The sequence below is a fragment of the Symphalangus syndactylus genome, chromosome 13, assembly GCF_028878055.3.
Source record: "Symphalangus syndactylus isolate Jambi chromosome 13, NHGRI_mSymSyn1-v2.1_pri, whole genome shotgun sequence".
Classification (NCBI taxonomy): Eukaryota; Metazoa; Chordata; class Mammalia; order Primates; family Hylobatidae; genus Symphalangus; species Symphalangus syndactylus.
In genome coordinates, this window is record NC_072435.2 from 21,285,325 (window position 1) to 21,305,107 (window position 19,783).

The 19,783-nt window shown below is 46.8% G+C and overlaps 2 protein-coding genes across 3 annotated transcripts; both read right to left on the reverse strand.

Annotated features, from left to right (window-relative positions):
• Positions 1–576: 576 nt before the first annotated feature.
• Positions 577–16,807, reverse strand: ZNF547 (zinc finger protein 547). Of its 2 annotated transcripts, XM_055239949.2 has the most exons (5): positions 16,681–16,807; positions 11,954–12,034; positions 11,833–11,868; positions 8,518–8,644; positions 577–3,006 (listed from the first exon to the last, which is right to left on the reverse strand). In XM_055239949.2, the coding sequence occupies exons 3-5, from the start codon at positions 11,854–11,856 to the stop codon at positions 1,949–1,951; spliced, it is 1,209 nt and encodes a 402-aa protein (XP_055095924.2). In that variant the 5' UTR covers positions 11,857–11,868; positions 11,954–12,034; positions 16,681–16,807; the 3' UTR covers positions 577–1,948. The 2 variants fall into 2 exon arrangements, with proteins under 2 accessions (XP_055095924.2, XP_055095925.2); XM_055239950.2 differs by lacking the exon at positions 11,954–12,034 and having other exon boundaries at positions 16,681–16,793.
• TRAPPC2B (trafficking protein particle complex subunit 2B) lies at positions 15,052–16,817 on the reverse strand. Its single transcript, XM_055239962.2, has 2 exons — positions 16,681–16,817; positions 15,052–15,596 (listed from the first exon to the last, which is right to left on the reverse strand). The coding sequence occupies exon 2, from the start codon at positions 15,575–15,577 to the stop codon at positions 15,155–15,157; it is 423 nt and encodes a 140-aa protein (XP_055095937.1). The 5' UTR covers positions 15,578–15,596; positions 16,681–16,817; the 3' UTR covers positions 15,052–15,154.
• Between the last annotated feature and the right edge of the window lie 2,966 nt (positions 16,818–19,783).

The window sequence follows — 19,783 nt, forward strand, 5'->3', positions numbered from 1 at the left end:
GGCGGCATTAGACATTATAGGAGCGCAAACCCTACTGTGAACTGCTGCATGCAAGGGAGCTAGGTGCGCTCCTTATGTGAATCTAACTAATGCCTGATGATCTGAGGTGGAAGAGTTTCATTCCGAAACCATCCAGCCCCCTGCACCGCCATCCACGGAAAAATTGTCTCTCATGAAACCAGTTCCTGGTGCCAAAAAGGTTGGGGACTGCTGCCATGTAAGATCATTTAGAATTTGGCATAATTTTCAAAATGACACAACCCCTGACAGGTTCTGTGGCTTTGGCACCTAAGCTATTCTATCTGTTGCCTAGAACCCATTAAGTGGAATGGTCAGTGGCATGCACACCCCATGATAGGTACACACCTGGAAAGCAGCAGTAACAGCACAGTCGTTGGGACTGGACGGTCTGGGTGGAGGGCAGGTCCACAGGTAAATTGCTGTATTTTGTGACCTTACTTAAGGTCCTTTAAAATGTATTCTTACCATGATGTATTCTCTTACAAGATTATATGCCACTAAATATCTACATAGATTAGGGGAGAAAATGATCCAAGGGCTACAGAATGCAATTGGTATTTTGCAAAGATTTCTGTTTTATATCAAAGATGACAAGCTATTTCCTGGTTGCAAACATTGGGAAAAATTAATAAAATGAAAAGACTCATAGGATAGAACATAGAAACAAGGGGTATTTACAGAATATCTGCATTGTTATAAAAATGGGATAGGACAGTTCTCAAAATGTAGTCCCTACATCAGCAACAACAAAATCACCTAGAAACTTGTTAGAAATGTTGCCTTCTATGGATTAGAATGAGGACAAATCACAACTTTTGTGGAATGTTAGGAATGTAAAACGGTGCAAGTTTTATGGAAAAGTTTCTCAGTTCATCAAAGAATTAAAGTTAGAAGTACCATGTGATCCAGCAGTTCCACTTTTTTGGGTACCCAATAAGAATTGAAAGCAGGGTCTTGAAGAGATATTTGTGCCCTTATGCTTGTAGTAGCAATATTCACAATAGCCAGAGGTAGAAGTAACCCAAGTGTCCATGAATAGATGTCAGAAATAAAGGAAATGTGGTAAATGCAAACAATGAAATATTGCTCAGCCTTAAAATTTCTGGCACATGCTAAAAAATGGATGAACTTTGAGGATATTATCCTAAGTGAAAAAAAATAATGAAAAGCACTCTAAGATTCTTCTTCTCTGAAGTACCAAGAATAGTCAGATTCATGACTTAAGAATAGAATGGTGGTCGCCAGGGATGGAAGAAATGTGGAAATGAGTTGTTATTTAATGGTTATAGAGTTTCATTTTACAGGATAAAGAGTTCAGGATATTCTTTGCTCAACAATGTCAATGTACTTCAAGTATTAAACAAGACATTACAATAGTTAAGATGGGAAATTTTATGTGGCATGTACTTTACCACTGTTTTTTAAAAACCATGTAATACTAGTTCTCAGTGCTAAATCAGAGATTTCTGGGTGTTGTTCATCATCTTGGCTACATTCAAGGCACATATGTGGCCTTTTTCCAGTGTGAACTACATGGTGTCCAAGAAGTGTGAAGGAGTAGCAAAATAATGTCACACATTTGCCGTACTCAGAAGGCTTTCACTAGTGTGGATATTCTGAAGCCCAGTAAGTACAATCTTGCATGTTGAATCTTTACCACTTTCTACTTTATTGAAAAGACTCTTCTTCAGTGTAAACTCTCCAATGTCTAATGAGATGAGAGTCAAACCAAAATAATGTTCCAAGTTTGCTGAACACACGTTTCTGCAGTGTGAATTCTCTGATACATAGCGACTGGAGAGCTGTACCTACATAATTACCCACATTCACAGCACTCAAGTCTTTCTCCAGTGTGTACTGCCTGCTGTCCAGCCACAATATGTTGGTGACTGAAGGCTTTCCCACATCCACTGCATTCATAAGGGCCTTATCCAGTGTGGACTTTCTGATGTCTGAGAAGTGTGGAGTTATACCTAAAGAATTTCCCACATTCACTGCACTGCTTTGCTGCAGTGTGAACTGTCTGATGACAAATGAGGTGGGACTTTGTAAGGAAGGCCTTCCCACACTCACGGCATTCATAAGGCCGTTCTCCAGTGTGAACTCTTTGGTGTTGAATGAGGACGGATTTCAAGCTAAAGAATTTCCCACATACACTGCACTCATAAGGCCTTTCTCCAGTGTGAACTCTCTGATGTCTACTGAGTGTAGACCTTTCCATAAAGAATTTCCCACATTCACTGCAACCATAAGACCTTTTTCCTGTATGAATTCTATAATGCCTAAAGAGGTTTGAGTTGCACTTAAAGAACTTCCCACATTCACTGCAACCATAAGGCCTCTTTCCAGTGTGAACCCTCTGATGTGTAATGAGTGTGGAACTCCACATAAACAATTTCCCACATTCACTGCACTCATAAGGCCTTTCTCCAGAGTGGATTGTCTGGTGACGAACAAGGTGAGACTTACAAAGAAAGGCCTTCCCACATTCATTGCACTCATAAGGCCTTTCTCCAGTGTGAGTTCTCTGATGTCTATTGAGTGTGGACCTTTCCATAAACAATATCCCACATTTGCTGCACTTGTAAGGTCTTTCTCCAGTGTGGATTTTCTGATGGTCAGCAAGTTTATGTTTGTGGCTAAAGGCTTTCCCACATTCACTGCACAAGAAGGTCTTTCCTGCTGTGTGAACTCTGTGGTTCTTCACAAATGTCGGTCTTCCTCCATCCCCTCTAGAAAGTTTCCCTCTAATCTGCTCCTTTTGGTGCTGGTGAAGATGTGCTGGACACGTGTACAGTCCCTGCTCGGGGTGTGTTCCGTCATGCTCAGCCAGACGCAGAAAGTCCTTCAGAAGTGAGCTACATGTCTCACAGGGCTGGGTCTTCCAGGTAGATAGACATGGCTTTGGAGCCATGACCTGTGACACTCCTATAGAAACACCTGGCCCTAAAGGTGCCTCCTCATCCTCAGCTCCATGGCAACAACCTGTAAGAATAAAAATGCTGGTGAGGTGCATGTTGACTGTGATGAGCGGAGGCAACCCCATCACAAATGTCAGTCAGACACTCCATGAAAATGATCGTGGAATTGGTGACGGGCATGAACCCTGGTCTGTGGCAGGCCAGGTCTCACTAACGGCTGAGCAGGCAGGCCTCCATGACAACGGTTTCAGCACTGACTGAGTGGTTACGTTGATTAAAAGGTGATAGAGCCAGTGCCCTCATGCACAGGCTGGAATGTAACAAAAGCCCACCAAGAGTTTTGCCAGGCCTTTCCTGGGCCTTAAAGGATGAAAAGATAATGAAGGAATTCTCAACAGGACCTGTTTAGGATTAAATACTTTTATTGGGGGTCTGAAGAAACTCCCCAGGCCTCCACAAATAAGTTTATTGGGGTTCTAAAGAAACTCCCCAAACCTCCATGATTTAGAAGGAGACAAGATAAGGGCAATCACCCCAGCACCTGGACCCATTTAGATGAAGTAAATTTACTAAGGCTCCAGAGGGAGGTCTTCAGGACTCAGATCTTGATTACAGAGAAGTTAATCACTTCTATCTTTAGATGAATGCACACTCACATGTAGACAAATAGCTTAGAAGGTATATAAGCTCTGGAAAACTTTGTAATTTTGAGTTGGTCTGGCAATAATTTCCAGGCCTTCTCCCTGTAACCGGTTACAGAAATAAAAACTCTCTTTTTTCCCAGTTCATCGGCATCTCATTACTGGGCTGCGAGAATAAGCAGCCCCACCCTCGGTTTGGTCTGGGAACAATATGGTTAGGCTCTGCGTCCCCACCCAGATCTCATCTTGAATTGTAATCTCCATAATCCCCACGTGTCAAGGGTGGGACCAGGTGAAGGTAACCGAATCATGGGGATGGTTGCCCCATGCTGTTCTCATGATTGTGAGTTCTCCTGAGATCTCATGGGTTTTATTTATTTATTTTGAGACTGAGTCTTGCTCTGCCGCCCAGGCTGGAGTGCAGTGACACGATCTCTGTTAACTGCAACATCTGCATCCTGGGTTCAAGTGATTATCCTGCCTCAGCTTCCTGAGTAGCTGGGATTACAGGCACGTGCCACCACGCTGGCTAATTATTGTATTTTTAGTAGAGATGGGGTTTCACCATGTTTGCCAGGCTGGTCTCAAACGCCTGACCTCAGGTGATCTGCCCTCCTCGGCCTCCCAAAGTGCTGGGATTACAGGTGTGGGCCAATCTAATGGTTTTATAAGCATCTTGCATTTCCCCTGCTTGCACTCACTCCATCCTGCCATCCTGTGAAGATGCCTGCTTCTCCTTTGTCTTCTACCATGATGGTAAATCTCCTGAGACCTCCCAACCATGCGGAACTGTGAGTCAATTCAACCTCCTTCCTTTATAAATTATCCAATCTTGGGTATGTCTTTTTTTTTTTTTTTTTTTTAGACAAACTCTCATTCTTTCCCCGAGCCTGGAGTGCAATGGCGTGATCTCAGCTTACTGCAACCTCCGCTTCCTGGGTTCAAGCAATTCTCCTGCCTCAGCCTCCCAAGTAGCTGGGATAACAGGTATGAGCCACCATGCCCGGCTAATTTTTTGTTGTTGTTGTTATTTTTAGTAGAGACGGGTTTTCGCCATGTTGGCCAGTCTGGTCTCAAACTCCTGATCTCAAGTGACCCGTCCACCTCAGCCCCCCAAGGTGCTGGGATTATCGGAGTGAGCCACCAAGCCTGGCCAAGTATCGGGTATTTCTTTCTTTTGAGACAGAGTTTTGCTCTGTCACCCAGGCTGGAGTGCAGTGGCACAATCTCAGCTCACTGCAACCTCCACCTCCTGGGTTCAAGTGATTCTCTTGCTTCAGCCTCCTGAGTAGCTAGGATTACAGGCACCTGCCACCATACCCGGCTAATTTTTATATTTTTAGTAGAGATAGGGTTTCACCATATTGGCCAGGCTGGTCTCGAACTCCTGACCTCAGGTGACCCACCCGCCTCAGCCTCCCAAAATGCTGGGATTACAGGAGTGAGCCACCGCGCCCAGCAAGGGTATTTAATAGCAGTGTGAGAACAGACACATGTAGTAAACTGGTACTGAGGTTGTGAAATACTGCTGTAAGGATACCCGAAAATGTGGAAGTGACTTTGGAACTGGGTAACAGGCAGAGGTTGGAACAGTTTGGAGGGCTCAGCAGAAGACAGGAAATGTGGGAAAGTTTGGAACTTCCTAGACACTTGATGAATGGCTTTGATCAAAATGCTGATTTAGCAATATGGGCCATGAAGTCCAGGCTGTGGTGGTCTTAGACAGAGATGAGCAACTTGTTGGGAACTGGAGTAAAGGTGACTCTTGCTATGCTTTAGCAAAGAGAATGGCAGCTTCTTGCCCCTGCCCTACATATCTGTGGAACTTTGAACTTGAGAGAGATGATTTAGGGTATCTGGCAGAAGAAATGTCTAAGTGCTAAAGTGTTCAAGAGGAAGCAAAGCAGAAAAGTTTGGAAAATTTGCAGCCTGGCTATGCATTAGAAAAGAAAAACCCATTTTCTGGGGAGAAATTCAAGGCTGCTGCAGAAATTTGCATAAGTAATGAGGAGCGGAATGTTAACCATGAAGATGATAGGAAAATGTCTCCAGTGCCTGTCAGAGACCTTCCCGGCAGCCCCTCCCATCATAGGCCCAGAGGCCTAGGAGGGAAAAATGGTTTCGTGGGCCCGGCCCAGGCTGTTCAGTGCAGCCTCAGGACATGGAGCCCTGCATCCCAGCTGCTGGCCCTGGGTCCCCCTGCTCTATGCAGCCTCAGGACATGGCGCCCTGTATCCCAGCTGCTTCAGCTCCAGCCATGGCTAAAAGGGGCAAGGTACAGCTCCAGCCATCACTTCAGAGGGTGTAAGCTCCAAGCCTTGGTGGCTTGCACATGGTGTTGGGCCTGTGGGTACACAGAAGTCATGAACTGATATTTGGGAAGGAACCTCCACCTAGATTTCAGAGGATGTATGGAAATGCCTGATGTCCAGGCAGAGGTTTGCTGCAGGGGTGGAACTCATGGAGAACCTCTGCTAGGGTACTGCAGGAAGGGAAATGTGGGGTCAGAGCCCCCACACAGACTCCCTACTGAGGCACTACCTAGTGGAGCTATGAGAAGAAGGCCATGTCCTCCAGTCTGCAGAATGGTAGATCCACCAACAGCTTGCACCGTGTGCCTGAAAAAGCCAGAGACACTCAATGCCAGCCCATGAAAGCAGCTGAGAGGGGGTCTGTACCCTGCAAAGCCACAGGGGTAGAGTTGCCCAAGACAGTGGGAGCCCACCTATTACATCAGTGTGCCCTGGATGTGAGAGATGGAGTCAGAGGATATCATTTCAGAGCATTAAGATTTAATGCCTGCCTCGCTGGGTTTTGGACTTGCATGGGGCCTGTAGGCTTTGTTTTGGCCAACTTCTTCCATTAGGAATAGGTACATTTATCCAATACCTGTATCCCATTATATCTTGGAAGTAACTAACTTGCTTTTGATTTTACAGGCTCATAGGCAGAAGGGACTTGCCTCGTCTCAGATGAGACTTTGGACTTGGACTTTTGGGTTAATGCTAGAATGAATTAAGAGTTTGGGGGACTGTTAGGAAGGCATGATTGGTGTTGAAATGTGAAAGGAACATAAAATTTGGGAGGGGCTGGGGTGGAATAATATAGTTAGGCTCTGTGTCCCCACCCAAATCTCATCTTGAATTGTAATCCCCATAATCCCCACCTGTCAAGGGTGGGACCAGGTGGACATAATTGAATCATGGGAACAGTTTTCCCCATGCTGTTCTCATGAAACTGAGTAAATTCTCAAGAAATTTGCTGGTTTTATGTGTCTGGCATTTTCCCTGCTTGGACTCATTTGTCTTGCTGCCCTGTGAAGAAGATGCCTAGTTCTCCTTTGCCTTCCGCCATGATTGTAAGTTTCCTGAGGCCTCCCCAGCAATGGGGACCTGTGAGTCAATTAACCTCTTTCCTTTAGAAATTACCCAGTCTTGCCGGGCGCGGTGGCTCACGCCTGTAATCCCAGCACTTTGGGAGGCCGAGGCGGGCGGATCACGAGGTCAGGAGATCGAGACCATCCTGGCTAACACAGTGAAACCCTGTCTCTACTAAAAATACAAAAAAATTAGCCGGGCGCGGTGACAGGCGCCTGTAGTCCCAGCTATTCGGGAGGCTGAGGCAGAAGAATGGCGTGAACCTGGGAGGCAGAGCTTGCAGTGAGCAGACATCGAGCCACTGCACTCCAGCCTGGGCGACAGAGCCAGACTCCATCTCCAAAAAAAAAAAAAAAAAAAGAAATTACCCAGTCTTGGGTATTTCCTAATAGCAGAGTGAGAATGAAGTAATACAAACACTAAGGCCAATGAGAAGAAGGCCTGCTGTGCAGAGTTGGACCTGGCAAATACCCATAATGGGAGAGCCCTGATGATGGGTAAGAACACAAGAGAGGGGTACAGTGCAGAGAGGAGAAGGAGGGTCTCCAAGTCACTTCTCTGCAAATGGCTTTCCACAGGCCATGGCTGCTGGTGACTAGTGAGCAGTGTGTAGAAGGCTGTGTCTAAACCCAGAGAGATCTGATTGTGACAGAGGAGATGGTGTTCAGGCACTACTGACAAATACATGCAGACCTCACCTTAAGTACAGGTCACGCAGTGGATGGCACTGCAAAGGGAGCAGTCGAAGAGAATAGGTAACAGCTGGAAGCCAGGGATTAGAAGTCAGAGTAAAAATGACAATGGGTGAAGGAAAAGAAGAGTGAGTTGTGGCAACCAGTCTTCAACTAAACAACAGGGGTCACCAGACAGGTTCCTAGTAATATGACCCCAGCTGTGATATTACACCTTTTCCCTACTCCCAGGAACCAGGATCATGTCCCTCTGAGTCTCTACAGCCCTTCAGGGAGTAATATCCACCCCCTTGGATACCAGGGCCCTCCCCATTGCTTAAGGTGACAGTCTGTGAGACCTGAAAGAGACCAGTCCTGGGGAAAGACACAGAAAGAGACAAGACAGCACATTCCCAGAGAGATCACCTGATGATATTCCACATTCTATAATCACCAGAACTTCACAGAAGATTTCTACATCCTACACAATCAAGCCAGTGGTTCACCAAATTAGTGATCAGGTCAGTGCCAGAAATTCCAGGAACAAGAAGGCACCAAGAAATATTGGCAAGAGCAAGGGAACAACAGAGCACAGAGGTCCCATGCATTTGACTAGAACACAGGACCGGTGGGTCTCTACGTCAACTTCAACATTTCTGGATCCTGAGCCCTTTCTTGCAAGCCTCAGAACAGCAGGAGATGGGGCTGCTAGGAAAAAGGGAGCACAGAGCACACAGCCCAGTGCTGACTCTCATGGAACGTATGTCAGGAAACAAGGAAAAGCAGCAGCACCCATGGTCTCACTGTGGGAAACGCAGAGCTGCCTTCAGGTAAAAGGAGACAACACAGCCCAACCCAGGACACTGGGCAAGTGTGAGGGCCTTACCTAGTGAGGACAAAAGGGCCAAATTCTCCAGCATCACATCGCGGTACAGCAATCTCTGATCCTCATCAAGGTGCCCCCACTCCTCCTGGGAGAAATATATGGCCACGTCCTCAAAGACCACACGGCCCTGCCAAATTGGGAAAGATGAATACATGAGCAGCTTTTCAAGCTGTATTTACTTAAGTTCTCTATTTATTTTCTACTTATATTTACCACCCATTAAACACAGGGCCAAACTAACAGCCAAATGTGTTTCCATCTCCCCTACCACCCTGGGCACAAATTCTGAACCACCTCCATCCCTAACTTTCTCAAACCAAGCCAGTATTTCCCATGCTGTAAATCAACCCAGGGACAGGTACTGCACAACTAGGGACAGTCCCAATAGCCCAGGTGTCCTGGAATTACTAAAACTAGCTAAACTATCCTGACACCCAGCCCTGCCTTGTTTCCCTTGGAAATCCCAACAGCATCTGTGGACTAAACTAAACTCTCCTCACTCCAATTTTCCTCCTGATCAAATCTGGCACTTCACCATGTGGCCCTATGTAACCTTCACCGTGTGGCCCTGTATGTGGTGTGCACCCTCCTTGGGGAAACATAAGGAATAAATATCTTCTTTGAGTGTCATTGGCCTGTCCCTGGCATCACTCACTCACATCCGTAAATGAAAACTCCATGGGGGCCAGGCACAGTGGTTCATGCCTATAATCCCAACACTTTGGGAGGCTGAGGCGGGCAGATCACCTGAGGTCAAGAGTTCGAGACCAGCCTGGCCAACACAGTGAAATCCCATCTCTACTGAAAATACAAAAATTAGCTGGGCATGGTGGCACATGCCTGTAGTCCTAGCTACTTGGTTGAGGCAGAACTGCTTGAACCCAGGATGTACGGGTTGCAGTGAGCCAAGATCATGCCACTGCACTCCAGCCTGGGGAACAACACAGCGAGACTCCATCTAAAAAAAAAAAAAAACCCAATGGGTACAATCACTGCTACATTTCTCTCTCCAGGAACTCATCCCTCTCCCCTACACCTCCTTTCCTTCCTCAATCTCCACACCCTCCCAATGTGGAAGAGAAGCCACATCCAGGTGGCACGAGTGACTTTTCTCTCCATATTGACACTGGCCACCGTGTCCAGCACACAGAGGAAACGGATGGAAGATAAGGTAGAAAAGGAATGTGGGCCTCCCATGGGGGAATCCATCCTCTCCTGCCAGCCAGTTTGCATGGAGTCACCCAGATCTTGCCTCCCAAGACAACCAAACTCAGACTCATCCTCCTCCCTTGAGCTACCAGGGCTAGGGCCTGGGGCCCTCCATTCACACTCCTCCTGCCTGCACATCACTCTTTGGACAGCCCTCCAATCCCGTCTCTCACACCTCCACTCCTGTCAATTCCACAGACACCTCTCAGCCCACACCACAGGCATTTCTTTCACCTCCTAACAGGCCACTCTGCACATGGAAAGCAGGTGGTGCACGGCAAATACGCTCAGCATCCAATTCATTCCCAGTACTGCCCCAGAACACCAAAGTCCCCTAGCACCGGGGGCAGCCCTAAGCCCTGGGTTGAAGGTTCCCTACATGGCCCTGTTTCTCACTTCACTGTCAGCTGCCCAAACCATGTGAGGACTTCACAGACTCTCAGCTGTGTCCTGCCTCATGGACACAGGATTGTAAGTTTCCTGAGGCCTCTCAGTTACGCTTCCTGTTAAGCCTGAAGAACTGAAGAACTATGGGCCAGGCGCAGTGGCTCATGCCTGCAATCCCAACACTTTGGGAGGCCGAGGAGGGTGGCTCATGAGGTCAAGAGATCAAGACCATCCTGGCCAACATGGTGAAACCTCATCTCTACTAAAAATACAAAAATTAGCTGGGCGTGGTGGGGTGAGTCTGTCGTCCCAGCTACTCAGGAGGCTGAGGCAGAAGAATCGCTTGAACCTGGGAGGGAGAGATTGCAGTGAGCCGAGATTGTGCCACTGCACTCCAGCCTGGGCCACATCTCAAAAAAAAAAAAAAAAAAAAAAAAAAAGAACTGTGAGTCAATTACCGGTCTCAGGTAGTTCTTTGTAGCAATATGAAAACGGACTAATAGAATTCCCATCATTACCTCATCCCAACTGATGCTTAGCAAGTCTCCAACCTCACCCTATTACCCCCCTCAGCAACCCCATCATGTCCACTCTCCTTCAGAAGCCTCACTCTTATACTCCACCATCTCACATACACTCATCCCCACAAACACTCCATTCCCTCATTTGTCTAGTGACTCCTCCACCACCGCACAGGTACCCAGTAAGATACCCAGTTCTCATGCCCCATTCCAATTCTCTGTTTTCGAACAGCACTGCCACCATAACCTAGAGATGCTGTTACCTAAACTGAATCCATGGCTTCATCCTGGTCCATACGACAGCCACCGTAGTGTGGACGTCTCCAACCTGAACTCCTCCACCAGGAGTCTCGGAGACATCTGTGACCTGAACAAACACTGATTCCTCATACTCACTCTGAAAATTCCTAATATTGCTGACTTCTCCCATCTTAGCTGATGGAGCATCTATGCTTCCAAACAAAAACCATGGGGCCATTCCTGATTCCCCTTCTATCCCACCTCCCCAGCTGCCTCATTCTCTACATCATAAAATGTGGGCAGCTCCAGTTCAAAACACATCCTGAAGCCACCGCTACTCTTGACAAGTTACCACCACCATCCACCTAGACTTCTGCAGGAGCATCCTCTCAGATCTCCCTGCCATTACCCTCACCTCCACAGTCTGTCCTCCACTCAGAAGCCAAAGAAAGTTCCTTAAGCTAGGGTCCTATCACTGCCCTCTTCTGCTTCAAATCTTCCCCATCTACCACCTCCCTTAGATTAGAGACCCAGGACCTAGGCTGTCATTCCAGGCCTGATGTTTGTGTCTCTAGCTGCCTCCCACTCTGCTCCCTATTCCTATCCGATATAACAGTTCCCTAAAAATCCAGTTCAGTCTCTCCTCTAAACACTGAAACATTCTTAATCTTGTGCCCATGACACTCTGACAGATGTTACCACGTCAATTGTCAAAAATGGGAGCCATTCCACATAATCCAGGGCCATCTAGGTAAGGTGTCACAGTAAACTTAAAACAATCAAACAAAAATCCCAGACCTAATTTAAGATACTAGAACTGGTGGAACCACTCACTTTTCAGACATGAGAGGGAGAAAAACAGAAAAAGAGTCTCTGGACACCACTTTTCTTTATACGGAGGTGCCAAAACCATCTATGAAATAACTGGTAGGTGAAACGTAGAAAACACTCCACTCACCTGTGCAGGGTTCATTTCTGCCATCGCCAGGGGACCCTGAGGGAAGAGGGAAATCATGAGAAATGGGCAACCATAGGAAGATCTTATAGGCAGAGTTGGACCACCATCTCTTCTTCCTTACCCTAAAGCAAACTGATCTCAAGTTGATTGTATAAACTCAGCTCCTCAGACTTCAGTGTTGGCTCTCAGCAGCACTGTGACTCTAGAAAAGAAGTAAACCTGCTGGAGCTTCAGTGCTCTCATCTGTAAATAGGTTGTAAGAATGGCTCCCACCTCATAGGACTCTTACCGGTGTCAAACACTCGTAGCTCATCATACATATCAGCTATTACTGTTCTTGGATTAATGGTTTACTATATGTTTTCAGTATAAATGATGTAGTGGAATTTCAAAAACTGAGGTGTATATTTTTAGCTTTTAAAATTTTAGAGGATACTAAAATTTTCCATGGTATGTTGATAATTATAGGCAAATTTGGGTCAAATCAATTACATAGTGTTTGCAGGAATTTAGCTCAATGAATAGCTTCACTTCTAACTGCCTATGTGTACACATTTAGAAGGACACTGGTTAGTGCTTACACCAATAAGTGTTTCATATATTCTTAATGAGTTGTAGGGAAGGGCTGAGCAGGTAGGTCAGCTACTGGTCCTCTCTGCAACCAGGACTGCCTGTTATATAAGGCTCTGAGGGGAGCTTGCTGGGAGACCTTGACTGGGGCAGTAGATCATCCAATCTTGCCTTGATATGTGGAGAAGGGGAAAAAGCAGTGCCCTAGTTTAGAACCCAGCTGCTCCACTAGCCTGGATAACTTTTTTCTTTTCCCACAGAGTGGCCCTGAGGGTCAGCCAAACCTGTAGGTGCAGAATATAAACCATTTCAAACCTTAGTCTCCATCCCAAGCCCATTCCTTATCCCATCCAAGTCTTCCTTTTTCTAGGCAGAGGACAAAATCCTTCCTATGGCAGGTCTGCGCCTTTCTAAAGTAGGCGTCCCGGCTTATGGCTCCACCTATGGTCTGAACCCCAAGTATCAGCTCTCTCCTCCCTCACCACATAGCTAGCAGGCAATCACCTTTAGACTTCCCCACCAAATTGGATCCTCAGGACCCGGTCCAATCTACACTCTCTATTCTTTTTTTTTTTTTTTTCTTGAACAAACATCTTTATTTAAGAAATCAAATAGGGTAAAAATGATGGTAGCAATTTTACACAAGGATATAAGACAAAAGCTTAGAATTACTTGCTGAAAAGTTATTCAGAATGGAACAAAATTGTTCAAGTGCTCCCAGTTAGCACGGGTTGTATTACTCGCTTTTCAATGGACATTTACTATTTTACAGTAAGATCTACTTATCATAGGAACAAAGAGACAATTCCCAGCCCCCTCTGGGGTATTACCTAAAAGGCTGAGTACAAATGTTAATGTAATTCAAGCTTTTCTTTGACAACAACCCTAAAAGTTGCCTTACAACTTTTTACAAGTACAGGTATCAACAGTTGATTGTCTGAGGGAAAGGAAATATAAGAAAATAAAGTGACAGAAGCAACACACTTCACTGTGGCCTGGAACTGCTCCCAGCCTCCTATTTTACAAACATGATTCAGGTTCTCACATTATAGCAGGATCACTATTCCTAGCCTCTGGCAGAAGCAGACATGTGACACATAGCACTGCGCAAGTGTTTCTTTGGCTTCTTGAGTAGTGCTATGTATACTGCCAATACATTTTTATAACATCTCTAAATGCATACCGTCCATGTATGTGCTATCACATTTCACTTCCAACGGCAGAATATTTTAGTTTTAAATCTATCTACCAAATCTTGACTATGACATTTGTTTTTGGATTGTTATAAGATCAACCTATCTGGGCCGGGTATGGTGGCTCACACCTGTAATCCCAGCACTTTGGGAGGCTGAGGCAGGAGAATCGCTTGAAGTCAGGAGGCGGAGGTTGCAGTGAGCCAAGCACCATTGCACTTCAGCCTGGACAACAGAGCGAAACTCCATCTTAAAAAAAAAAAAAATCAACTTATCTGAATCAGGCAAGTCGAAAGCTTATTCCCGGCCGGGCGCAGTGGCTCATACCTGTAATCCCAGCACTCTGGGAGGCCGAGGCAGGCAGATAACCTGAGGTCAGGAATTCAAGACCAGCCTGGCCAAAATGGCGAAACCCCGTCTCTACTAAAAATACAGAAATTAGCCAGGCGTATGCCCGTAATCCCAGCTACTCTGGAGGCTGAAGGAGAATTGCTTGAACCCGGGAGGCAGAGACTGCAGTGAGCCAAGATCGTGCCACTGCACTCTAGCCTGCATGACAGGAGCAAGACTCCATCTCAAACACACACACACACACACACACACACACACACACACAAAAGCTTATTCCCAATTTTTAAGTAAAAAATATTTCATGGCCGGGCGCAGTGGCTCACACCTGTAATCCCAGCACTTTGGGAGGCCTAGGCGAGCAGATCACGAGGTCAGGAGTTCAAGACCAACCTGACCAATATGGTGAAATCCCGTCTTTACTAAAAATACAAAAATTAGCCAGGCATGGTGGTGCACGCCTGTAATCCTAGCTACTCAGGAGGCTAAAGAAGGAGAATTGCTTGAACCCGGGAGGTGGAGGTTGCAGTGAGCCAAGATCGTGCCACTGCACTCCAGCCCCTGCACAACAGGAGCAAGACTCCATCTCAAAAGAAAAACAAAACAAAAACAAAAACAAAAAAAGAAAGAAAAAGAAAGCTTATTCCCAATTTTTAAGTAAAAATATTTCATGGCCAGGAGTGGTGGCTCACGCCTGTAATCCCAGCACTTTGGGAGGCCAAGGCAGGCAGATCACGAGGTCAGGAGTTCAAGACCAGCCTGACCAACATGGTGAAACCCCATCTCTACTAAAAATACAAAAAAAAATTAGGCAGGCATGGTGTTGGGAGCCTGTAATCCCAGCTACTCGGGAGGCTGAGGCAGAAGAATTGCTTGAACCTGGGAGGCAGAGGGTGCAGTGAGACGAGATTGTGCCACTGCACTCCAGCCTAGGCAACAAGAGCAAAACTCCGTCTCAAAAAAAAAAAATCATTATTATTGATAACGAGCTCTTTATAAATAACACTGTTTACAAGGAAATACCAATTGATCTACTGATATGTGACATGAGATAGAATGTACTATTTTTTAATATAAAAGGAATTTCATTGTTTAGATAAGCTGAGAATACACAAAAGAGTTCCAGGCTATTTAATCAAGGAATTTACAATGTACACATTCCTGAATATACACCATTGTGGTGACATCATTTATTTTGGAATTTTCTCCATTCAGCTTAAAAGGTGTTTCTTCCCAAGAAACTGAACTTTTCTGTCAAATGCACTTGATCGAATAGGAGAATTGGGTTCATAAAATGGATTCATTGAAAACTTTATATACAAATCATAAACATCAGTAAAGAAGTTCTTTATTCCATCTTCTTGTCTTATGTCATGAAGCATAATAAACCTCATATGCCCCGCAGTGACAAATGCTGACACAAACCACTCGTTGAACTTGTCCACAGTTTTCAAGTACATGTTGTTCGACAGCCACATGTTCTCATCTACGAGGTCGAGAGCAGCATGAGCTATGAACTGGTTCAGATGACGATGGTCGTCTTTGGATTCTGCCTTCCCAGCTGGCAAAAACTCCATTTCAAAAACTGGATTATCATGGTGACCAACAATTACAAAGTAGAAGCTTCCAGACATGGTCTTCAATATATGGCTCCTGCAGCGGGAGGCCGACAACGGAAACGCAGTGTCAGTTTCCGCGGAAGAGACCCACGCTCCGCACCTTTTTTTGACACGGAATCTCGCTGTCGCCCAGGCTGGAGTGCAGTGGCCCGACCTTGGCTCACTGCAATCTCCACCTCCCGGGTTCAAGCAATTCTCCTGCCTCAGCCTCCCGAGTAGCTGGGATTACGGGCGCGCGCCACCACCCCCGGCTAATTTTTGTATTTTTAGTAAAGACGGGGTTTCACCATGTTGGTCAGGCTGGTCTTGAACGCCTGACCTTGTGATCCGCTCGCCTCGGCCTCCCAAAGTGCTGGGATTACCGGCGTGAGCCACCGCGCCCGGCCACCCTCTATTCTTTTGAAGAATCTACACCAGCTCTCTCCTGTAGACTCCAGACCTTTCTGGCCCCCTACCCATGCGACATTTTCAACTTGAGACGCCTGAGAATCACACTGGCCAAACTCCAACCCATGATCTTCTCCATGAAACCTACTTCTCATGCTGCTGACTTCCCCAACTTCATTCTTTCAGATGTTCAGGCAAAATAGAAAAAAAAACGGCCCTTCACTCCCTATTTTTGTTCACAGACATACCTGACACGGCAGGAAAACCTGTTGGCTCTATCTTCCAGATCTATCCAGAATCCCATCACATTGCCCCTCTTCTACCACGGCTCTGGTGCAGCCAGCCTCTGGGATCCACTGCAGTGGCCTCTTCTGGGTCTCTCTGTGTCAATTCCCCATCCTGCTCGTTCTAACTCTGGACCTGCCCCTCCCACTGGTCTTCCCTTGACAACCTTCCATGGTTATACCGGCTGCTCAGGTTGCCATTCCAAGAGAGAATTCACAAAACTCTCTCTTTCCCGCAGAAACAACCCACACTCCGGGCTCCCCGACGCGGCCCAGTCGGCAGCGCCTCCATGCTCTGAACCTGAGGTCCATGAAGGGAGCTCTGAGGCTGCATCAAACCAGCTGATACGGGGACCCCACACAGGAACGCCCCTCTCTTCGAGGGCTTCAGCACTGGAAGGCGGGGTCGGGCGGAGGTTGGGGGGGTTCCTGGGATGGGGCACCCACCTCAGGTTCTTCGGCGGGCACTCCGCAGGTCTAGCCAGGGAAGAGGGGGCGGGGGCGACAAAGGCAAGACAAGGACACCGCTGTCCCCAGTCCTTGTCAGCTGAGCTTCTGCCACAGTCAGTTGTGCCTGTGTCACTACCGCCTCTGCGCAGAAGGAACCAAGCCGCTTCTCGCGCTTTTCCGCTCCGTCACTTCGGTGACGTCATACAGCGCCAAAGGCCGGAACTAGTTAAAACACCAGAGAAAACCAAATCAACCACCGCAGGAGGACGCCGGAAGTCCCGCCCTCCTACGATGCGGGCGCACGCACGCACGCACGCACGCACGCAAACGTTCCTTCCTGCACCTCCATTGGGTCAGTCGCGCTGCCGAGAACCGCAGTGTCTTCTGGGTTATGAAGTTTCGACACCGCTTCTGGACTTGCCTTAGAGCGTTGGTCAGTCCTTATATGGCGGATAGAGGCTCAGTGGCACCGTCAGGGAAGCTGGTAAACGGAGGGCCGGACTCCACGGACAGGACGGGGCTTGGGTTGCTCTTAAAGGCCACATAACCAGATTTTCTTGAAGTAAGATCTAGGATACTCACAGAAATGTGAGGGACCTATGATATCGGATTGTGAAGCACAGCAAGTTCACAACGGCTACACCTCCAAAGGGACACACCATACCATAAAGACACTCTGTCTCTACTGATGCCTCTCAGTCATATGTTGCTTTTCAAATACACATACAGTTAAGCTTTGACTTCTATTTATTAAGCTTCAATATGGTTGGTCCAAGAGAACAAAGAAAGACTACATGGCTGGGAATTTGCACAAAAGATGACAGGAGGTATCGACGTAGATTGAAAGGGTGACGCTGTGCCTCTGGATCCAAGAGAAAACATCGTTACTGTCTGTAGAGTCAGTGATTGTGTTCCTACCAAGAGTGCAATGCTTTTATTCTAATAATACTTATTACTTCATGTCTGAAATATTTTACATTTATTTTAAAAGTCTCAATCCTATCTGAAAATGAGAGTGACTGATACATGCCATTTCCTGACAGGACATTTTGTGCCATTCCATAGTTGGAGTGTATGTACATAGGGAACGTATTATCCCCAATAAAAACTGTGAACTTTCATGATCTTATCTCCTTCCTGAGAAGTGAGTTATCATTTTACAGGGAGTTGGAATTATCTGTGAAAATACTTGTGAAAATTACAGAAATCTATTAATAATAATTGTTAGGTTTTGAAGGGAAGGCGAGGATTAAAGAAAGGCAGAGAGTTGGCAGCTCTACAGCAATGCAGGTTTTATGTCCAGCACAAGACCTGTGATGGGGAGAACTAGCTTAGTGCCAGAACCCACCACTGCTTACAGGCTGGGGCAATTATAGGCCTGGGTGAGAGGGGTCAGGGGTAGGGAGGAGGGGGCGCGGCGGGAGGGTATGGCTTGCTGCCCAGGAGGATGGTGGGTTTTTTTTGTTTTTTGTTTGTTTTTTGAGGAGTCTCGCTCTTGTCGCCCAGGCTTGAGTGCAATGGCGTGATCTCGGCCCACTGCAACCTCCGCCTCCCGGAGTTCAAGAGATTCTTCTGCTTCACCCTCCCGAGTAGCTGGCTTTACAGGCGCGTGCCACCACGCCCGGCTAATTTTTTTGTATTTTTAGTAGCGACAGGGTTCCACCATGTTGGTCAGGCCAGTCTGGAACTCCTGACCTCAGGTGATCCGCCCGCCTCGGCCTCCCAAATTGCTGAGATTACAGGCGTGAACCACTGCACCCGGCCAGAGGATGTGCATAAGATGTTCCTGAGGCAGTTTGGCCTTTTTTCTGGCAGGATGTGATAGTGCTCTCCCTTGGACCTTTTCCCAGCAGGATGTGATAAGAAAGTCAGGCAGCTGGGGAGGATGTTTCTCAAGGCCCTCCCTCCGTGGAATGCTTCACTCTGACCAAGGTCTGTGAAATGGCAGGGGGCTTACAGGATGGTGCAGTTTGGACTAACAATGATTATGTTATTTCAAAAATAGTGGCAGAAATAGTCCTACAGAAATCTTTTTTTTTTTTTTTGAGACGGAGTCTTTCTCTGTCCCCCAGGCTGGAGTGCGGTGGCGCGATCTCGGCTCACCGCAACCTCCACCTCCTGGGTTCACGCCATTCTCCTGCCTCAGCCTCCCGAGTAGCTGGGACCACAGGCGCCCGCCAACACGCCCGGCTAATTTTTTTGTATTTTTTAGTAGAGACGGGGTTTCACCGTGTTAGCCAGGATGGTCTCGATCTCCTGACCTTGTGATCCACCCGCCTCGGCCTCCCAAAGTGCTGGGATTACAGGCTTGAGCCACCGCGCCCGGCCAGTCCTACAGAAATCTATCTGTGACATGTGAAGAGGGAAAAAAGCAAGGTTACAGTAGAGTTTTAGCAAGAGTCTGAGAAGTCAAAGAATGAAGTTGAGACTGGCTGTGCTGGAACCTTGGACACATTATGCTTCTGTCTCCTATATGTATTTCTTTTTTCATACTTGAAAACATCGCTTATTAACTGTTTGGAGGGATAAATAGAGATAACAAATGGAAACACTTGTCAAAAAATAAAAGGAAGGCCGGATGAGGTGGCTCACCCCTGTAATCCCAGCAATTTGGGAGGCTGAGGTGGGCAGATCACGAGGTCAGGAGTTCAAGACCAGCCTGGACAACATAGTGAAACCCTGTCTCTACTAAAAATACAAAAATTAGCTGGGCGTGGTGGCGGGTGCCTGTAATCCCAGCTACTCAGGAGGCTCAGGCAGGAGAATCGCTTGAACCCAGGAGGCGGAAGTTGCAGTGAGCAGAGATTGCGCCACTGCACTCCAGCCTGGGTGACAGTGCAAGGCTCCGTCTCAAAAAATAAAAATATAAATGAGTAGGGAATCTGTGTGATGATGTGTATTTACTGCTCTACAAAATGTTCAGTGAGCACATATGAACTGGGTTTCAGGTCAATGGTAGGTACATGGGACACACCGGGAATAGGGCTGCCAGCTGGTGGGTGTATACAGGACTGTTATGTGTTTCCTTAGATTCTGTATTTGTCTTTTTGGTATTCATAAATCACAGGTTCAAGCTAACAGCCAAAGTTGTTAACTTCTC

Coding starts and splice junctions, on each gene's coding strand:
- ZNF547 (XM_055239949.2), bottom strand. CDS start 11,856: ATGGCAGAAATGAACCCTGCACAG. Junction 8,645..11,832: donor CAGAAATGAACCCTGCACAG/GTGAGTGGAGTG, acceptor CCAATTTGGCAG/GGCCGTGTGGTCTTTGAGGA. Junction 3,007..8,517: donor GGCCCTTTTGTCCTCACTAG/GTAAGGCCCTCA, acceptor TTATTCTTACAG/GTTGTTGCCATGGAGCTGAG.
- TRAPPC2B (XM_055239962.2), bottom strand. CDS start 15,577: ATGTCTGGAAGCTTCTACTTTGTAATTGTTGGTCACCATGATAATCCA.